Below are 15,932 nucleotides of genomic sequence, written 5' to 3' on the forward strand. Positions count from 1 at the left end.
TCAACACTGGGGGCCAAAAGCCCCCCAGGTCTCTCTCTCTGTTTGGCTTCCTTAACTCTCCTGCACGTCTTTCCAGGCCATAACCTTTCCTGGACTTTCAGTGCCTTGAGCAGCAATCATGCCTCCTGCTTGTCTGCTTGGAAGAAAGAAGGATGGCATTTAGAAACCTCTGACTTTTGCATGGCCAGAATGCAACCTACTGTATGGAGGCAAGAGTCATATCCCTGACCCATCCACTGCTGGCATGTGGCCCCTGCAACGTTGCTCATGAGAGAATGTGGCCCTCAGGCTGGAAAAGCTCCCCCACTCTCATTATAACGCAGCGCAAAGTGTGCACACGTAATGTATACACAATGTGTGGGTGTGTGGTCTGCTGCATCTCTAGACATCGCCTCTTGCTCTGTGAATGCAGGCGTCCCAGAAGGGTATCTGTATCTGTTCTATTTTTACTGACCAGTTGCGGTCTGGCTGCAGCTTAATACCCCCATCCTTTCCTCATCTCCTCACAGTCTGAAATCTTCCATCCTTCAGCCAGCACCTCCCTCCCGCCTGGACTGCGCTAGGTAAGGTGTTTTCATCAAAGGGTTAGCCTTGGGGCGGGAGGTAGTCATGTGTTGATTTATAGGTTGGAGCACAGAGAAAGAAATCACCACCTTATTTTGCTCAAGGCAATGAGAACACCAGCTGGTTGAGCAGGAGCTTTGTAGGGGATGCACCTAGGCAACTGCCATTAAAACCAATTACACTTGCAGTGCCAATGGCATGTAGGCACTAATGCAGACACAGGCTGGTGGAGATGGGTTTTTTTCCTCCCCTTTTCAATCTCGGAGCACTTTGCAAATACTAGGCAGATAGATTAGCCAGAAGCTTAAGGGCAGGTTTCGGTTGGTGAAGCGTTAGATCTGAAGAGAAATGCTTATGAAAATTCCCCAGAGCAGATGGCAGTGATCAGATTCCCTGATGGAAAAGGCATTGCACGAGGGGACTGGGTGTCTAAAAGGATCCAATAGGCTCTTGGGGAAATGGGAACTCTGAAAAAACAAATTGACTTTCTCCCACACCAAATTCCAGCTCCCTTGTAGATGACAGGTGCAGAAATGATGCTAATTATTTTTATGTCTCCGTTTGTGGTGAGTGCATCTATAAAAGTCTATGCTCAAGTTGCCTTCTCTGTCTATTTCATTGCGGATACTTAACATTTTGTTAATACCATGGTGGTGTCAAACAAATCTGCTGACTCCCAACAGAACTTCGAGAGAACTTTGCTTATGCCAGGGTAATTTGTCTACCAGAAACTAAACTGGAAGAACTGTTTCTGAATGCCATCCATAGTGATACGGAGAGCACTGGGACAATTCATTTGAAAGAGCAAAATGAGACAGTCACAGATGTGTATTCCACAAGTTCCATACCTTTTCCCAAGTGACATTTATGGAGCATGAGGCTATCAATAGCTACGAATCACAAGTGGGAAGAATGCTGCCGTGCTCAACTCCTTCCAGTGGGTTTCTCACAGACATCTGGTTGGCCACTGTGAGAATAGGATGCTAGACTAGATGGGCATTGGGTCTGAGACGGGAGGACCTTTCGTATGTTCTTATGAATAGATATCTTATTTGTGGAAGACATGAGCTGCACGGATGCGCTGAATGACTTAAAGGTAGAAGCTGCTGAGCAAAAAGCAGGCATATATATGAGCCATCAAAGTGGTGTCAAACCATTTAGAGAGTAGGAATGAAAATGAGGCTTTTGCAGCTGAACAAAAGAAATTCTATGGTTAAATTATGGATGCAAAATGGTGATATCACCAAGTATGCAGCAGTATTAGAAATACTACAATATTCAAAGCCACCTTCAGCCCTATAGTCAAAGGAATCCTGTGAACCATGGGTTTCACTACAATCAAATTCTCCATTTTACATTTACTTTACATTTATTTAGAATGGTTTCGGAGCTAGTACGCTGCAGGGAATTTGGAGCTCTTAAATCTATTATGCTACCTATAAAGTTGCTCAGATGCAGGAAAGCTTCGAATAATCTGAGTGTAAACCAGCTTCTTAAGGGAATGCAAAAGTGAAATAAAAAAAAGCATTATGAATTAGAATTGAATTTTTATTTTTTTAAAAAAGACATTTGAAATTTGAATGTGGGCATTTATCTAAGGCTCATGTATTTTAAGACTTGGATTTTCACATACTTGATCCCTCTCGGGGAAGTTCCTTATCTTACCCTCCAAAGTATTAGTCAACAGAAATAATTTTGTAAAAATTGAGGAACTGAGAGGGGTTGTGGGTGATTAGCATTCGAGAAGTAGCTAAACCCTTGAAGCCAAGTTGCTGAATTGTAGATACGCTTGACATGGCACACCCTCCTGCCTATGGCATTTCTTGCTCCCTTAATTTGAGGCTGACCTCCTGTACATCACAGCTTTGCTAGTATCTCTCTCCATGGCAGCAGAAGGTCCAAAAAAGTAAACAATAGAGGTGTGCTGGCTATCAGACACGTTCTGGGAGAGTAATGCTCCATCTTGAGCAGAAGTCTCTAATTTGATCAGATGCTAGGCTGTTTTGTGTCTACTGCTTCTCCCTGCCTCTTACGCATTTAGATGATTCAACTTGGAATAGCATGGGAAATGCCTCAGCAGAGGTAGAAAAAGGTCACCTGGGTTGCCTAGGACCTCATTTTTCTTAGCACCTTGTGTGGGACAATTGTATTTATTATTATTTTTTGCATCTTCAGTTTGTTGTTGTTGTTTGTTGTTTGTTTGTTGTTGTTGTTTAGTCGTTTAGTCGTGTCCGACTCTTTGTGACCCCATGGACCAGAGCAGGCCAGGCACTCCTGTCTTCCACTGCCTCCCGCAGTTTGGTCAGACTCATGTTTGTAGCTTCGAGAACACTGTCCAGCCATCTTGTCCTCTGTCGTCCCCTTCTTCTTGTGCCCTCAATCTTTCCCAACATCAGGGTCTTTTCCAGGGAGTCTTCTTTTCTCATGAGGTGGCCAAAGTATTGGAGCCTCAGCTTCAGGATCTGTCCTTCCAGTGAGCACTCAGGGCTGATTTCCTTAAGAATGGATATGTTTGATCTTCTTGCAGTTCATGAGACTCTCAAGAGTCTCCTCCAGCACCATAATTCAAAAGCATCAATTCTTCAGCGATCAGCCTTCTTTATGGTCCCGCTCTCACTTCCATACATCACTACTGGGAAAACCATAGCTTTAACTATACGGACCTTTTTTGGCAAGGTGATGTCTCTGCTTTTTAAGACGCTGTCTAGGTTTGCCATTGCTTTTCTCCCAAGGAGTAGGCGTCTTTTAATTTTGTGACTGCTGTCACCATCTGCAGTGATCATGGAGCCCAAGAAAGTAAAATCTCTCACTGCATCTTCAGTTAGTGGGCCTCTAATAACTGGTGGAATGATTTTACCAGGAGTTAATTGGAACAAGCCATCCATATAGTCTAAATGCTGTTCCAAGGATACACAATATACAGAGTGTGCGCGACCTGACATTTAAAAGGTAGGACCAAATAGGTACAACTAGGTTATGTGAGTCTGTGACTACTCTTTGGATTTGGGGTAGCAGCACCAGGCAGCACCTGTAGGGGGAAGGTATCCCCATCATCTCTAGCCATCTAGAACAGGCATCCCCAATCTTTGGCCCTCCAGATGTTTTGGACTACAATTCCCATCATCCCTGCCCACTGGTCCTGTTAGCTAGGGATCATGGGAGTTGTAGGCCAAAACATCTGGAGGACCACAGGTTGGGGATGCCTGATCTTTAGACAGAATAATGAGGTCTGGACCCACTGGCACTCTGCAGTTTTATCATTGGCTTAGCGCCATAAAGTTTTGCAGAAACACTACAAACAAAGATTCCTGTATATCAGGGGGTTGGACTGGGGGGGGTTAGACCCTTGGGGTCTCTGATTCTCTGATTCTAGTGTTATTGATTACCAAGAGATTAAACATTATATAAACACATTGGAAGCTTAATTGCTGCTTCAACAGATTGTTGTTATTCAAAACCTGCCTTTTCGAAATGCCTGAGGCCGTTTTGCAAGATGGCGTGCGTACACACACACACACACACACACACACACTCTTCCACATACAGAAGCTGACTGGACTGACAGATAAATCTTACTTCTACACAGACGATGCAGGTCCACCACCTCATCTGAAGGTGGAAGGGTTAGCTTTGGGGAGGCTGTGTGGCACTCACACTTCTGGTCCACCCCACAGCTAGATGCACCCTACCAGCATCCACCACTTGAGCTGTCCATCTCACTCTGTCTTATGGGTAGGCCCTGGGCCGGTGGTGCCCTGACGGACTCCAGCTACAAAAGCTGAGGCTGCTGAAGAGGCCAGAGGCCACCTTGGTTGTGAGTCCTGGAGAAACTGCTCCCTGCCTTGTAGGCCTTTTTGCACCTGGAGGGTGGGGCCCGGACTGACTCCAGCTACAAAAGCTGAGGCTGCCAAATAGGCTCTTGGGCTGGGGTATTGTTTAGGGGGTTTTGTTAAGGGGTTGTTGCTGTTATTGGCATTAATTTTCTGTATCTTTATTGTAGATCTTATTATAATGCATGCGCAAATTGTTCAACTTGCTTTTGGTATTTTGATGTTTTATTTATTGGTTTTGACTACTTTTGTTATATAGCCACTATGTATTTTTTCATGTTATAAGCCACCTTGAGCATGGTTTGAACTATGGAATGGCAACATGCAAATAAAATTACTATATGTTTATATGAATGTAGGGCTGACCCTGAACTTCTGCTGGTGTTCGAAGGTTAGGTTTCAGTTTCATTCTTTATTGCTGATTCTTTTTCTTTCAAATTGTAGGCACACAATTCAACTGCACAATGCCTGAACAGTAAGTAAGATAAACAACAATCACGTCTACCTGCCGCCACTTGAGGTGTCCTCTATTTACATCTAGTTTGGATCTTGTTTCCTGGATTCCTCTTCTGACTTTGGCCTAAATTAACTCATGCATGACATCTGGCACTTAGAGTGGAACTAGATTTGGGAGACTTGTCCTGAGGAATGCTGCTGAAAAAGATGTCAGTAGGCTTGAAAGAAGCCTTCTATTTTAGCCAAATAGAAGGCTTTTTTCAAGCCTAATTGCCATAAGGGAAGGGCAGTTTTGGGCAACCAGACTGGTAAAGCAATGGTTAATACTTCCCACCCCAACTGCAGCCTCCAATTGCTCCTTCCCTGCTGCAATTAGGGTGAACGAAATCTTCCATTGGCTTCCATAGGAGGCATTTTTCAAGCCTAATAGTTGTGGGCATAGGAGCCAACCAGTGGGAGGAAAACAGAACGTGATACAGGGCTACTGCTTTCAGTAGCAATCCTATGACCAGTGCCATATCAAGATTTGCTCTAGTGCAATCCTATGCATGCCAGCTCAGACATAAGCCAGGGCACACTATCATGTCGCAGTGGGCAATAGTGTCCTCAAACACTGTCTAGTGTGAACTGAGCATGCCTCTTAATTTCTCTGCGAAGTTCAAAGGTTCTGTTGTAGGTCACATCTTACATTTAAAGCTCACATATACCACTTCAACAGCCATATATTCGCCACAAAGGATCATGAGAAATAGAGTTAGTTAAGGATGCTGGGGATTCATCAGGACCCTTGATGAATTACTGTTCCCAGGGTTCTTTGGGGGCAGCCATCATTGTTGACGTGGTATAAGAGTGCTCTAAAGGTTTGGCATCAGTCTAACCACAGAGAATATAAAGAGGAAAGTATTCCCCAAAGGTAAAGGTAAAGGTAAAGGTACCCCTGCCCGTACGGGCCAGTCTTGACAGACTCTAGGGTTGTGCGCCCATCTCACTCAAAGAGGCCAAGGGCCAGCGCTGTCCGAAGACACTTCTGGGTCACGTGGCCAGTGTGACATCGCTGCTCTGGCGAGCCAGAGCCGCACACGGAAATGCCGTTTACCTTCCCGCTAGTAAGCGGTCCCTATTTATCTACTTGCACCCGAGGGTGCTTTTGAACTGCTAGGTTGGCAGGCGCTGGGACCGAGCGCCGGGAGCGCACCCCGCCGCGGGGATTCGAACCGCCGACCTTTCGATCGGCAAGTCCTAGGCGCTGAGGCTTTTACCCACAGCGCCACCCGGGTCCCTCTCCCCAAAGGTAGAAAGTCTGAAATAATAGCTATCAGGCATTAGTTTCCAATTCTGCCAAATTCAAAACGCCATTGCATGTCAAATACAGTCAGATATCAAGGGTAAGATATGAAATTTTGAACTCAGTGATCATTGGCTGAATACCAAATATTCAGAGGCTGCCTAGCGAGTTTACTTATAAAAGAGAATTTTGAGTTTTGAGAGCATTAGTTAGAATTACAAACCACTTCTACAAATCAGCCACTAGATGGCAGAGAAGAACCTACACTTCCCAGGCTTAGAGGCACAGTTCTAAAATGGGATTTGCCAAAGGAATTGTGCCTTTTCTCCTCCCCTTAGGCTGGAGCTAGCCAGTCCATTCAGCCCTTTTGTTTCAGGGATGTCATCGTCCACTACTGGAAGAGTAGCACAGCTCGCCCACTGACAACTAATCCATGATCCCACTAGTAGATGTGACCATAAAGTGGGGATCTCTAGGTTTGAGAACAGCTGTGGACATCTATGTCAACGTATAAAATAGGATGCGTCTCTTTTATGGAAAACCCTGTGAGAATGTGCCATGTTTAATTTGGGTCCAAGAACAGCTGAACTGTAGAGAAATACTGTATATCATCTAAATCACTTGTCTAAATGAAAGCAAAACAGCCATATTCCCAGATAAGGTCTTCTCACTAGGGATGAGGGTGGGAATTCAGTTTGATTCACATTTTGAGGTGAACCTTCCAAATCTACACTTCCCAAAACAATTTGTGACCCAAAATACAGCATAGGGAGGGTAGGGAAATTCCAACTTCTTCTGGAAATCTCTGGATTAGTGGGGAGTAGAGGTGTGATGGGTTTACTTTTCCATACAGTAGCAATTCTATTCTTCTCTTGAGCAGAGGTTTATATTCGTCATATTCATTCTGCTTTCTCCTGTCTTTATTCCTCCACCCAAATGAACTTCCGCAGGGAGGTAAGTGTTGCTCCTGGATTCTTTTTTATTTTTCTGTGCAACTGCAACTGATTGCATAATGTATTTGCTTTAAAGTGGTTTCCTTTTATTTACGTATTCGTCTTTCTCCTTCAGAGGAAATCCAAAATCACAGCCTCGCGCAAACTCCTTTTGAAGGTGAGTCGGGATGCGACCCTAGATCCTCACAGAGGTCGCAAACCAGCTACAGTGCTTTTGTTAAAGTGAGCTGCACACAAGAGAAGCTATCCTAAGCAAATGTTGGGGATTGTGTAGGAATTCCACCTTGCGCATTGTAGGGGAAGCCTATGAGATGTTTGCATTGACCTATGATAGAACTCACACCTCAGAAAATATGGTAGCACTGATTTAAAAATATATATGATGTTTTGAAGGATCCCTCTTCTTGTCCTTTTCTTTTATTTAGAACTTGTCTTAATTTTAAAAAATCTCAAAGTGATGTAAAAATTAAATACAAGACAAAGCAATGTACAAAACAGAAAACAAATACAGTGGTACCTCAGGTTACATACACTTCAGGTTACAGACTCCGCTAACCCAGAAATAGTACCTTGGGTTAAGAACTTTGCTTCAGGATGAGAACAGAAATCGTGCTCTGGTGGCTCGGCGGCAGCAGGAGGCCCCATTAGCTAAAGTGGTGCTTCAGGTTAAGAACAGTTTCAGGTTAAGAACGGACCTCTGGAACGAGTTCTTAACCAGAGGTACCACTGTACAATACAATAATAATCAAGTAACAACCTATTGAAATAAACATTATACTATTAATTAGTAACACCCACAAATACTACTACTACTAATAATTTATTTATACCCCGCCCATGTGGCTGGGTTTCCCCAGCCACACTGGGCGGCTCCCAACAGAATATTAATAATAATAAAAATAAAGGGATAAAACATCAAACATTAAAAACTTCCCTAAACAGGGCTGCCTTCAGATGTCTTATAAAAGTCAATTGTTTATTTCCTTGACATCTGATGGGAGGGCATTCCACAGGGTGGGTGCCACTGCCGAGAAGGCCCTCTGCCTGATTCCCTGTAAACAAACACACAGTCATCCTTATCCCTCAGTATAAAATCCCATCCAGTCACTTTGTATGACAAAGGCAGCTGGGCAGACCTCCTGGAATCATAATAAGATGAATCTCCTACTCCACCTCCCTCATGGGGACTGCACAGATAGGGTGGGGGAGCTGTGTGCCAATAAGATTCTCCCTCTGAACAGCAGTGAGGAACTTCATCTCATCAGTATTTCGACTGCACAGGCTCTCACCCTGAGCTGCAAACATTCAATGCCCTACCGACCATCACACCAACTGCTGCAGACTCCATGCCTTCCAAAATAAACAGGCAGCCAACAGAGCAGGGGAGGGGGGCGTTGGTGGGGGAAAGAGAAACAAAACCTCAAAGCCTACAAATTTCAAATGCTTTCACTTCTTTGTCTCAGAGTTTGATGCTGGCTAAAGCTAAAGAACAGTGGGAACAAGAGCAAGTGGACAAACAAGGAGAAAAGGAGAGGTATTTGGCAGAGAGGGTCACACCTCTGCACACCAGCGGACTTTCGTTTGCCCAACTCCAGGTACTCTCTTGGTTGAGGGAACTGTGTGGAAGTAGAGATGGCTTCTGAAGACTTGCTGATGTTGTTGAGCATTATGGAGCTCTGATGAGCCATACTAGGAGTTAGGTCTCCAGCTTGTGCTGTATTTTTTTGCCTTTGGACTCAGCTACATTAGTAAAAATAAAACGTTAAAAATGCATTATAACACTGTGACACCAGATGGTGTTGCAGAGCTGAAATTGGAACTCTATGAAATTTTCCACTGTGAGCTTTGAAATGTCCCCCCCTCCCCGCAGAGCATTTATAGAGCATTTTTAAAATAACTGTGTAGATGCAGCCAGAGGTGGATAAGAAGTCTCTTCCTTCACACTGGAGATGTTCTTATTTAGACTAGAGCTTTGAAGTGCTTAAAGGAACTGTCTCAAGGGGAATATATCAATTTATATGTTTAAACTGAGATGGTTTGTATTGACGGTTGTTGTACTATTAATGTCAGCTGATGTTTTATTTTTATTTTCATCTGGTTTCTTTTTCTTTCTTTGTCAAATTTGCTGTTGAGAGACTTCCCCCAGGACAAAAATACACCATATCTTCCAGATAAGAAGGAAAAGGAAATGCCTTCTTGTGTAGTAGTTCTATCAAAACTAGTCCTGGAGAAAAATGCCGGCTCACCATTTTTCCTTTTAACCTCTCTCTCTAGGATCTGTGCAGAGAGCTACATGAGAAGGTGGATGTTGTGGATGAGGAGCGATATGACATTGAAGCAAAATGTAACCACAACATGCGGGAGGTAAGAAAACAAAATGACATCTGCTGCAATCTTCACAATATAACAGTAAAAGTGTATTGTTGTATTCTTGGGCTCAGGACATGGTTCTTAGGGCAGTTAGGCCTGAGAGAATGGAGGTGGAGATCTCTGGTTTGAACTGAAAATAGGAAAATTCACCACCTCCTGGAGCATCTATAACCATTCTAGAATATATTTTTTTTAATGAAGGCCTTAGGCTGATCATGTGTTCTAGTTTTTCACCATGCAGAAGCTCTCCTGACATTCTCAGGTTTGCTGTTCCTGGTGCAGAAGCTGCTTAATAAAGTGCACAAAGAAAGTGGGAAAAGGAGACCCGTGTGCTTTTTCTATTTTGTTTGATCATGGCAAAAGATTCAGGTGTGAAACTGCCCCCAGGAATGCCTCTCTGGAGCCGAATGCATGTTTGCTGATGGCTCTGCCTCCTATTTATGCAACTGGCCCCACCTCCCAGCGGAGCTGATTGGTTAACTGAGGTTTGGCGGGAACCTCCAATGACTAGCACAGGGAGGCGGACCAGCCCAACCAGCTGGTGTGTCCCATGTGACCCAGGTGCTGCACGCAGTCCCGCAAAGGGCACCCACAAAGGAAGGTGTGAGCGCTCACTGTTAGCACTAGGGGATTTCCAGAGCATCCATACCTGCAGCAGAGAAAGATAGTCCGATCACACGAACTCCTTCCTGTTTAGAAAAAAAGGCTTGACCAACTTAACCTTAGATCTTGCATGCCCGTTGATGACCTTATGAGGCTTCTTTTCTGATCTCCTGTTCTGCAGATTAAAGACCTGAAACTGAAGGTACTTGACCTTCGGGGGAAATTCAAACGTCCTCCCTTGCGGAGGGTCCGTGTCTCTGCTGACGCTATGCTTAGGGCTCTGCTTGGCTCTAAGCACAAAGTATCCATGGACTTGAGAGCCAACCTCAAGTCTGTCAAAAAGGAGGACACCGAGAAGGTCAGTGGTTGCTTCTTAAAGTGATTATGGAGGAAATGTTTACCTGTGTGCTGACCTTCTTTCAACTGGCTGCATGGTAGCATGATAATGCTATGCTTTGGATATTCCCAACCATGTAAATTGAAGGGAGCAGTTGCTAAAGAAGTCCCACATGGAGCACATTCAAATAGTCCAAATTGGAGGACACCAGAGCATGGAAAACTGAGGCCAGGCTTTCTCAATCTTGACACATGGCCAGACACCTCTGTGGGAGATGGTTTATTTGAGCTGCTCATTATCTGTGGTTGGTACATCTACTCATGCTGACCTTTCTACTATGTCTTGTTTTGACTCGCAGTCAAGACAGTTCATGATTGATTTAGCTGTTTGAAGAGTTGTGCTAAGCACTTTTGAAATAGTTCATTTGTGGCAGCTGTACACATATTTAATGGCTGAAATCATGGATGACGGCTGCTGAACCCAGGTCTTCCCACACCAAGTGATCACTATCATGATGGTAATATTTGTAAGCTGCTTTCATGTGAGCTGAAAGTCTTCACACTTTGCTTTTCTTAGGAGGAAAAATCACTGCTTGGGCCAGCATATGGGGATCTGTTTTGAATATTAGCTTTCCCAATATCAGTAGTTAACAGAAACTATTTCATAATAAGTAGAGGAGCTCACTACACATACAGTGTGTTTTGCAAGCTTGCATATGGAGGAAGCAAATTTTAATGTTCTGACTCTTTGTCTTTATTACTCATAAAGTCATTCAGATCTGAAAAAATGTCAGCATGGGGTAAATTCCTGATAAGGAGCTGGCCCAGACTCTGGTGTGCCTGCCAAACACTGGCCCAAACTCTGGCACAATGCCATTTAGGCTCAGAAGATGCCTTGAACCTGATACTCAAAGTATCCCATGGTTAACAGAGCATGCTAAGCTCCCTGAACACCAGTGTGGGTCTCTCTTTCCAAACATCTAAGGGTGTGTGTTGCTTCCCAGCCTGAAGGGAGCCTGGCATCAGCTTCACCCAACTTGGTAGCCTTCAGATATTCTGACCTATAGCTCCCATCTCTCCTGACCATTGGCCATGCTGGCTGGGGCTGATGGAAGTTGTAGTCCAATACATCTGGAGGCTATCAGGCTTGGAAATGCTGGTTTAGATAATGTTTTCTGCATGCACTGGGGCATGCTGGGAAAATGTGGTGGTCAGTGCATGTTTGTGATGAGCCTGGCCTCTTTGGATATTATTAGGCTACCTCATAGGGTGTAGCCCTCATAAGGCAGATTACAGATAACCATAAGATATATAATGCACAATGAAACAACCAACTTAAAACAATGAAAACCTTAGCAAAACAATGATTAAAACATCAACTGAAAACTCCATGTTTAGCTGTGATTATATTTGGCCAGCTTGATATTATTGGCTTCCACCTTAAGAGGGCAAAACTCAGGATTAGACTTTCTGAACGTCTGCACAAACACATTTTACTCAACATGCAAACCTTTAATCTTGGGCATGGCAATGTCTGCTCACGATGGGTTGCCAGTGGGCAAAGAGGAGGCATAGTCCTCATAGAGTTGAGTATGTGTGAATTTCATTCATTCAATGTTCATTTGCACTGGATTCTGTGATATGTGTACACACACCCAAGCCAATTTGGACAACTTCCTCTACCATTTGTTGGAGAAAGGCAAGATGTTATAATGCAGAATGCAAAGTCCCAACTCACGGCCTTTGAAAATTCTGCCTAATCTTTTCCCTCTGAATTCTGAGGTGCCATGGGCACTGCCCACCCACTTTCACCTTCAGAGCCATGAGGACTAGAAACTTTGAAATGAAAGTAGAGTTCTCAAGATGCCAAAGTCCGTGCACCATATTGCACTAATTGGTGGTTAAGGTGGGATCACACAATACACATACAGCTCTGGTGCTATGAATTTGCCTTTACTATTCTGTTCTCATGGTACTAAGGTAAGGTTCCTGGTTTCTTTATAGGAGCGTCCTGTAGAAGTGGGTGACTGGCGTAAGAATGTGGAGGCCATGTCAGGAATGGAAGGCAGGAAGAAAATGTTCGATGCTGCCAAAGCTCCAACAGGACAGTGAGAAGTATGACAGTCTTAATTTATTCTTATATATTTAGTTTCCTGTCCACAACAATTTTGCTATCATTGGTAAAGAGTTCCAGTCTTAGCATCATCACGAATCCTGACTGATACTTCCTTGAATGCAGAAGCCACTCAATGGGCAATGTTGGGCAACTGAACCATTGTATCATAGAGATACAAGCAGCACCATTTTCCTGGCTTCGTTGAGTTCAATTCAACAGTGGGAGTTTAGGCTGTGCCTTCTTTCTTTCTTTCTTTCTTTCTTTCTTTCTTTCTTTCTTTGCTCTTTAATAACTACTGCCTGTTTATGTAAAACAGGTTCAAACTTATTTGGGGGCACACACTAGATAATATATGTCAGGGATAGGGTATCTGTAGCCTGTCAGGTAGGGCTCAATTACAACTCCCTGAATAGGGTTGGAAGGATCTGTAAATTTTGTTTCTTTTGGGTTCCTCCACATTTCTGCAGAAAATTGCATTAAAAAAAAAAAATCCTCCAGAAACTGTTTCCGCATTTTAGTGAGAATTTCTATAAAATTCCAATAAAAACATTTTGCATGCAGTTTTTATTAATGTGCACATTTTGCAAACAGTTTCTCCTAATATAGTGTATTTTTGTATGTTATTTTCACTGTTCGTTTTCATACACATTTCCCCCTAACATATAAATTTTTGTTTGGTTGGAGAACTGCACTGCAAAAGCCAAATAAGTGCGGATTTTGGAGGATGGCTGTGTTTCCATTCTCAAAACTGTTTCGGAGAGTGTGAATTGATAAATTTGGCTTTCAGGGTGAACTGAATCAAATTTCTTCCCCATCCCTATCTCTGACCATTAGCCATGCTGACTACAGATTATGGGAGTTGGGGGTCCAACAACTTCTTGAGGGTGTTCATCACAGATTCCCCACTGCAGATCTACAAGGTGCTTTGCATCTCACAACAATCATAAAAAATATAGTGGAAGCCTCACAGCTTTGGAAACAGGAGGTATGATACCTGCCACAATGTTTACAAGCCTGAACATGAAAGTGCCCTATTAAGATGCCAACTGGGACTCAGAAAGTTGACTTGCTGATAGACTTATGGACATACCAATCAGGGCACTGAATCGTTGTCTCTGAGATAATGATGGGAAACAACTTTTGAATCTCTGAATATATCTGTCCAGACACAAAGCTTTTAATGATTTCATATTTTCTGCATGCCACTCAGTGTCAGAAACAGTGATCCAAATCTTACTGACTGCGTTAGAACCAGTCGGAGTCAGCTGGCTTCCTAACCAGTGCTCACTGCTATATCCTCTTTTCCTACATATGTTGTTGGGCTCCGACTTCCATCATCCCTGGCTAGTATGGCCAAAGGTCAGTGATAATGAGAGCTGGAGGGCACCACATTGGCTACCCCACTTTAGAGACTGTACTGGAGGTTGTTGTACGATTCAGGATCAAGTCCTGAAAATCATCTGTATCACCAGTCCAGCAGTCACTTCTCTTTATACCATGCTCAGCTCTCGTTCCTATACTAAAGATGTGGAAGAGTAAACAGGACTAAGGCTGGCAAATGAAGAAAACCAGTGTGGACTGCAAAAAGAAGCCTGGATACTTAATCTGACCACATTCTCCTCATGTCCCCCACCTTTCAAAACCTTTATGTTGAATTCTGACTTTTGTGAGAAGGGATATATAGCCAGCCAGCTCATACTTAAGGGGGAAAAATATTCCCTTCTCATGCAACTAAAACCTGACTGGTGAGATGACTGTGTGTAACCCAACTATCATTCCTCCTACCCACTTCCTGCTGCTGCCCCTTCCAGTAGGTTCCTGTTGGTCCAGATTTGTCTTTCCTTTTATTTAAAGCATTTTACCCCACTCTTCATCCAAAAAGCATCCCAAAGGAGCTTACAAGATCAGTAGCAAGACAGTTCTTTCCTACAGGCTTACAAGCTAAAAGACATGGCACAAAAGGAAAAAAAGGATGGGCAGGAAGAGGCAACACTTAGGACCAGCTGGGATTGAAACAGTTAAGGTAGCCTGATAGAATGGGCACTAGTTGTTGTTGTTGTTGTTTTAGTTCCTCACAGTTGGAGTCATCACATGATGCTCTTGGTGCAGACAGACATGTAATACACTGCCAAGTGATGGGATCCAGTGACACATTGCCTGTATAAATGCGCTCAGTCATTAAAAATTTGGCACAAGAAGAGCAGAAATTCTGCTGTCAGAGTTGACAATAACATAGCATAGTTTGCACCTGGGTGGTACAGCAGTGCAGAAAGCAGTTGCCATAGAAAGCGTGGGTGTAATGATCGTTATTCCTTAGTCTTTGGTCCTCGCTCAGCTGTCACCTAGTGTTGGCTACTTAGTCCAACTATGATGGGCATTCTATTTTATTGTTACTTAAGTTACAGTATTTTATTTTGCTTGGAATGTTTGTTATTAAACACTGCTGTTTGTGCAAAGGAAAGGCTTCAAGGATAGCGACAGTGCCTGTGTGATCACTGTAAGTGAGGCCAACTCCAGTCTAATTGAACAATTGCTTTCCATTCTTTTCCAGGGCCTGCATGGAAAGATGAAGATCCTGTCCCACAGTTCCTGCACCTCTTTCTTTCCTCCCCACCCCCCGCCCCGTGCTCCCTCGTCTTGCCTCATCTTCCTGCATTAGCTGTAGAGTCGCTGCATGTACAGACATTATTAAAAGATCACTATGACTTTGCACTTCATGCCCTCTCAGCCCTTCATGAGCCCATCGAGCTTCCTGTGGAAGCACCCAGCATCTTGCTAGCAGGAGTCCTGATGATGACTATTGCAATGATCTTGCACTGCAGCCTTCCCTCCAAGGCCATATCATTGGCACTTTGCATTCTCTTATGGGCTGAGGGAGAGGCATGCCAGGTCTAAGATTATGCATCTGTAAAGTGCAAAAGGAAAGAGGATCCTGTATCATAGATGACCATCCTGCACAAATCTTTTGACCATACAGAGGGCTCTATTGATGCTATAACTTACTGACTGAATGCTGTTAATGTCATTGCTAGGGAAGCTTTGGTGCTCTGTCTTTCTCAATCAAAAAGTCCCCCTGGCCTCTCCATGCTGATTCTTCTGATACATGCAGTTTGGGGCGATGCAAAGATTGCTTCTCTCTGTACAATAAAAACAACAACACAGCAGCACTGAGGACGAATACACAGAATGTGTTTCTTTCTAGTTTCCTTGAATGCCGTACATGATGGTGGGTGGATTGAGTTGTTGCTTGCGAGATCATGAGGTTTAACGGGGGTGGGAAGTGCTTGAGCCATTTCACTGTTTCCATATTGCCCATTCCACATCTTCTTGCTTCCCTACAAATAGGGCACCAGCTTGCTTTGTTTTGTCTCCTGTCTCTGGGCCCTACAGGCAGGTGTTTAATTGTGGGTGTATCTCGC

At 43.8% G+C, this 15,932-nt stretch overlaps 1 protein-coding gene across 1 annotated transcript; it reads left to right on the top strand.

Moving 5' to 3' along the window:
• Window positions 1-430: 430 nt before the first annotated feature.
• Window positions 431-15,691, top strand: TNNI1 (troponin I1, slow skeletal type). Its single transcript, XM_083444631.1, has 8 exons — window positions 431-563; window positions 4,839-4,873; window positions 7,204-7,245; window positions 8,552-8,683; window positions 9,363-9,452; window positions 10,243-10,419; window positions 12,402-12,512; window positions 15,065-15,691. Exons 4-7 carry the CDS (start codon window positions 8,558-8,560, stop codon window positions 12,507-12,509), a joined length of 501 nt encoding a protein of 166 aa, XP_083300757.1. The 5' UTR covers window positions 431-563; window positions 4,839-4,873; window positions 7,204-7,245; window positions 8,552-8,557; the 3' UTR covers window positions 12,510-12,512; window positions 15,065-15,691.
• The last annotated feature ends 241 nt before the right edge of the window (window positions 15,692-15,932 follow it).

Source organism: Podarcis tiliguerta, assembly GCF_965153285.1.
Source record: "Podarcis tiliguerta genome assembly, chromosome: 6".
In the NCBI taxonomy this organism is placed as follows: Eukaryota; Metazoa; Chordata; class Lepidosauria; order Squamata; family Lacertidae; genus Podarcis; species Podarcis tiliguerta.